Source organism: Protopterus annectens, chromosome 10.part0 (assembly GCF_019279795.1).
Source record: "Protopterus annectens isolate FY-2018-M chromosome 10.part0, PAN1.0, whole genome shotgun sequence".
NCBI classification, from domain to species: Eukaryota; Metazoa; Chordata; order Ceratodontiformes; family Protopteridae; genus Protopterus; species Protopterus annectens.
This window is the reverse complement of record NC_056744.1, coordinates 1,768,035,469-1,768,041,619: the sequence shown is the minus strand read 5'-3', so window position 1 is coordinate 1,768,041,619 and position 6,151 is coordinate 1,768,035,469. Positions and strand designations below refer to the sequence as shown.

At 36.5% G+C, this 6,151-nt stretch overlaps 1 protein-coding gene across 1 annotated transcript in view; it reads left to right on the top strand.

Annotated features, from left to right (window-relative positions):
- Window positions 1–5,501, top strand: part of LOC122814482 (interferon-induced very large GTPase 1-like) — a 5,686-nt gene extending 185 nt beyond the window's left edge. Inside the window, exon 1 of the mRNA XM_044087059.1 lies at window positions 1–5,501. This exon is cut by the window's left edge and continues 185 nt beyond it. Coding sequence (XP_043942994.1) covers window positions 58–4,671 — 4,614 coding nt within the window. The 5' untranslated portion in view covers window positions 1–57 and the 3' untranslated portion in view covers window positions 4,672–5,501.
- Window positions 5,502–6,151: the final 650 nt, after the last annotated feature.

Sequence of the window (6,151 nt, the reverse complement as noted above, 5' to 3'; positions counted from 1 at the left end):
GAAGGATGTGCACCTAAGTCATTAGGAGATGTTCTGTGGTATTTTCTTAATAAGGTAATGAGGTCTGATTCTAATGCAGTGAATATAAAATGTAGTTGTAATGTTTCCAGACAGGTAATTAAGCATGAGCAATCTGATAATTCTGATTCTGAATCTGACACAGATTATGATATTACAGCTCTCACTCATTCACCAGTTGTTTGGATCCATCCTTTAGATTTAATTGTCTCAGTGTTTCTCTGTTCAAATCCTTTGTTACAAAAGGAGCTTATGGTAAAAATGTCTGCATGTCAGTTTGCATTACCACTGTTACTACCCAAGTGGAACAATAGTTGTACCTTCCTTCTGTGGACAATTCGGTCAATTATAAAGAAATGGCACCACAAAGAGATAATAAGCAATAGCAAACTTCGGGAAGAAAATATAATTTCATCACGTATTCCAGTTTTTTCATTTTTAAGAGTAGGTAACATCAGTGTATCGAAGTCTAAAACATTGAATAACATCCTTAGCAACAAACAGCAATATCAGGACATCTTTATCCATCATCAGATGGAATGTGCAAATTTACCTCGGAAAATTTCCAATGGTCTTGGAGAGATCACTTGGTACCTGCCATGTGGCTCTGAAGATATTGATGTTTTTACACAGCCATTTCAGATAATTAATCTCAGAGGTGATGGTTGCTCATTTCCTGTGCAAGTACATTTTTTAACATTAATATCATCAGCTGTCTTTGTGTTCCTTGATGGTATTACAGAAATAAAACTTCAGCACCTAGAAAAGTTCACAAAAACTCATGCACAGATCTATCTTATATTAACCTCAAATTTTAAATCACCAGATGCAGAAAAAGATTTACTAAAGTCATTTACACAAAAGTTTAAGTTGAGCAAAAGACATGTTATCATGAAGAGCTCAGATATAAATGACTCTGACTTTACTGGAATACTTCGTTCTAAACTGCAGTCTGCTGTTGATCAATGTAAATACACAAATGTGCAGTGTTTAGAGGAGATGGTTTCCACAGCACACCAGTGCAACATCGAAGTAGATGAGGATGATAAACAAATTCAACACGCAAAGCGCTGCTCTGAGCAGATTATTAGTCTAATCAATGATGGTGATATAGCACAATTCAAATTCCAGAATTTCACCTTTCAAGGTGAAACTTGGAAGAAATTGTCAGAAATTGAAAAGAAACAAAGCCGTCCCAAAACATGCTCAGACAGTTTGGAACTGTATACTGCTAGCCTTGAAAAAGACAAAAGACAGTTACGACAAAAACTATTAAAAAATGGACTTCCGGAGATTATAAAAAGCTTTATTTATAAACTAACTAATTTTTCTGGGATTGAAAGAGAGCTTTTCCTTTGGTGGATGAAACAAAAGTTAGACTCCAAGTCTCAAACTGAAATATCTGCTTTAAGATCACAGTACAGAAATACATATGAAGCACTAAGCAAAACAGAAAAGCTAGAAGAAAGACAACAAAAACAGAATCAACTTAAAAATATTAGTGATAAACTCAGTACATGCTCACTGGGGTTAGAGCATTTCATGCGTGAACTGGGACAGATTTATGAAACTCTCATAACTGAAAAGGTTACATCACTTGAAGGAATTCCCTCTATTGACAAATTGCCTTCTGTAGCTGCAGAATTAATGTTAGCTGGTTTACCACTGGAACTTCTTAATGGAGATGCTGGGAACATATCAGTAAACTGGATTTCAGCAGTTCTAAAAAACGTTTCTAAGATTGTGGGAGAAAAACACATGTTTGTGCTCTCAGTGCTGGGTGTACAAAGCACAGGAAAATCAACGTTGCTAAACACAATGTTTGGGCTGCAGTTTGCTGTCAGCAGCGGGAGGTGCACAAGAGGTGCATTTATGCAGCTGATTGAAATCACTGGTGACCTAAAATCACAGGTAGGTTATGATTTCCTAATGGTTATTGACACTGAAGGATTAAAAGCTCCTGAGTTACTGAATGTAGCTGACAGTTATGAACACGATAATGAACTGGCAACACTCGTGATTGGATTAAGTGATATGACCTTAATAAATATGTCCATGGAACATTCTGCAGAAATGAAGGATGTACTGCAAATTGTTCTCCACGCCTTTATCAGAATGAAGGAAGTTGGAAAGAAGCCATTTTGTGTCTTTGTCCATCAGAATATCAGTGACATTGCTGCTCATGATAAAAATCTGATGGGCCACAAGGTCCTTATCGACCAGTTAGATGAGATTACAAGAACTGCAGCAAAAATGGAAAAATGTGCTGACAAATTTAAAAAGTTTTCTGATATTATAGCATTTGAACCTAGCACTTCCAAAGGATACATTGCAAGTCTGTTACATGGTTGTGGCCCCATGGCATCCGTTAGTACAGGATATAGTGCAAGTGTATTTGAGCTTAAGAAGTTTATATTTCAAACTATCCAAAACGTGGATATATACAAGTCAACATTTTCTTCCTTCAGCAAAAAGACTGTGGACATATGGAATGCAGTACGAATGGAAAATTTTTTATTTAGTTTTAAAAACAGCTTGGTAGCAGAAGCCTACCATCACCTAACACTAGCGTATGCTGAATGGGACTGGGGGATGAGAAGGGCTGTGCAGGAGTGGACAATTCAGGCCGAAAATAAAATTGAATCATCTGAAATTGATGTTTGCAGTTCACTGAAAACAGAACTCCATACGCTGATCACAGAAAGACAAACTGCTGCACTTGGACATCTAGAAAAGTACTTTGCAGGTCACTCTGAAAGGGCTAAGCTTCTTGAGGAGTACAGACAAAAGTTTATTCATAGTATTGATTTACTTAGTAAAGAGCTCTTTAATTGTGCCACAGAAAGATATCTGGATACAAAACAAAGAAAAAATTCCTTGAAGGAAATTAGTGTACTTAATAAAAATTACAAAGGTAAACTTGAAAAATGCATTTCTAAACTTTTGGAAGATTGCAAGAGAAAGAATAGTACATTAAATGATGACCAGCTTTTACAATATTTTAATGCAATGTGGGTTAAAGAAACCAAATCTATTCAACTTCCTCCAGCCAAAAATGTCAACATAAAGGCAGACATGGAATACAGTCTTAGAGAACACATGCCTGCTTGGTCATCTCTTGTAAACAAAAAACTGAAACAAAGAATAATTACATGGAAGTGGTCTGCTGACCTTAAAAATAAAGTAGTAACTAAGTTCACTAAGTGTCTTAATTATTTTTCATACCAATCTGATGTAGAAGATGCCATAATGGCAGCTAACCACATACAGAAGAAATGTATGGACTTTGTATGTGAAATTGTAAAGAAAGATACAGATTATGATCCCACTTACTGGTATGTAGTTTTACGTAATGTGGATGCGAATATAAACTATTATGAAACAGAAAGGTTTTCATATTCAAATGATTTTATTGTGGATCTGAAGTATAATGTATGCTCTTCTGCAGTCCCTATGTTTGAGGACATGTATAAAACTTTTACTGAAAAAAATGACCCCGTGAAGCTACTTTCTAAAGAGAAAGATAACTATGTTCAACTGTTTAGGGCATTGTATAAAACTAATGATGCAAGTCAAACAATGGCTGGAATTTTTGCTAAAAGCTCCCTGAAACCTGCAGTTATCAAATCAATTGAGAAAAAACTTGGGTCTGACATTGTTAATGACATGAAAAACAGCTATCCTGGAGGGGAATTTAAAACTAGAATGAACTTTCATGTAGCAATTATGTGTGACTTGCACATTAAAGACCGTTTTGAGGAGTATTTAAAGTATATTTGTGATACTGTTTCATATGAACAGGACTGGCTGCGTGAAAAAATAAATCAACATTGTGGTAAACAATTTAATGGACACACTACATTATTTGATTTGGGAACAGGGATTTTGAACACATTAGTATGTCTTTTGAGAAAAGAAATAGATCATGCTAAAGATAACTGCAAAACAGTGCAGGAATTATTCGTGAATATAAAGGAAAGCGTTCAAAATTATTTAGTTATATCATCAAAAGCAGACACATTTGCATCTCAGACTGATCTGCAATGTTTTATTAAATACTTAAAGAGTGATATTGATGAAATTGAAAAAGACATAGAAAAGGAAATTGAAGAATGGATAGTTGCTACAAAAATAAAGTCACTGCCATCATCACCCATCAAAATACTGCATGAAACATTAGCTGGATGTGGAAATTACTGCTTCTGGTGTAGGGCCCCTTGTGAGTGCACTGAGCCTGGTCATGTGACACACAGTACTAACTATCATAGACCATGGGGGGTTACTGGTTATAGGAATGAAACTACACAGACGTTAACAGCTGAAATCTGTACAACATTTGTTGCAGGTGATGGTACATTTCGGAACAAAGCCACTAATAATAAAATTGTTTATGACAAGGATTATAAATCTGTTAATGATTACTACAGTTCCTGGATTATCACACCAGACACAAGTCTGAAAGGATCTACTTACTGGAAGGCGGTATTCTATAAATATAATAAACAGTTTGCTGAACACTACAAATGCTTACCTGGTGAAATCCCATCTGAATGGAATTTTATATGGGAAGATGTGTGCAGAGATATTGAGAATGCTTATAATATAAATATAGACAGTTTGCAAGCTAATAGTAATCATGAAACTAGAACTTAAAGAAAAGTTAAGTAGAGTTGTGTGCTGTATAAGACAGTTGTGATAACTTGGTGGCATTTCTGAATATAAAATCATTTGTACTTGTACACTGAGTTATAAAGAACAAGAGTGTTATTCATTATTTTGGCTCGGTTTTGTACATTAGTATAATAGAACTTGTAAACTTGTTCATCATTTTTGTAGGAATTTGTTTGAACTGTGCATATGACTAGGACATTTGAGGGCACATTCAGAATGTGCTGGTTTTGAAAACTATTTTGATTAAAATGAACATAGTACATGTACTGAGATAAACCAGAAACTGTTTCAGTCAGTAACTCTTAATATTTGCTATAATGATCATTGCTGCAGTATTCATAATGCCTGATAATTAGATGCATACAGATGTCTGTCTTTACAAAGTGCATTGTTTAATTTTATTTATTTCAAGTAAAGAACTTGATTATTCAGGTTATTCAGTTTTAAAAGCTTGGATGGTGATTTATTTTAACTTATGTGTATATGTACTCTAAGGCTGTACTAATAATTGATAGCTTCAGCCTTTTGCAGAGTTACTGCTGAAACTATTGCTAACTTCCAGAACTTAGGATGTCTGCAGAGTAGATTTGGTCTCCAACCCATAACGGTGACATCAGTAAAATATGCAGAGTGGAGCTGGTCACCTATCCATGCCAGTGTGTTCCAGGTCGGTGTTGGGATTTTTTCTTCATTTTCCAAGCTTTTCTCCCTGTCGGGAACTTGTTTTTGCTGTGTTTCGTGTTACATCAGCAGAATATGCAGAGTGGAACTGGTTTCCTACCCATGTTGATGACATCAGTATAATATGCAGAGTGGAGCTGGTCTCCTACCCATGCTGATGACATCAGTAGAATATGCAGAGTGGAGCTGGTCTCTACCCATGCTGATGACATCAGTAGAATATGCAGAGTGGAGCTGGTCTCCTACCCATGCTGATGACATCATGTATAATATGCAGGGTGGAGCTGGTCTCCTACCCATGCTGATGACATCAGTATAATATGCAGAGTGGAGCTGGTCTCTACCCATGCTGATGACATCATGTATAATATGCAGAGTGCAGCTGGCTACCCATGCTGATGACATCAGTATAATATGCAGAGTGGAGCTGGTCTCCTACCCATGCTGATGACATCAGTATAATATGCAGAGTACAGCTGGTCTCCTACCCATGCTGATGACATCAGTATAATATGCAGAGTGCAGCTGGCTACCTATGCTGATGGCATCAGTATAATATGCAGAGTGGAGCTGGTCTCCTACCCATGCTGATGACATTAGTATAATATGCAGAGTACAGCTGGTCTCCTACCCATGCTGATGACATCAGTATAATATGCAGAGTGCAGCTGGCTACCTATACTGATGGCATCAGTATAATATGCAGAGTGGAGCTGGTCTCCTACCCATGCTGATGACATCAGTATAATATGCAGAGTACAGCTGGTCTCCTACCCATGCT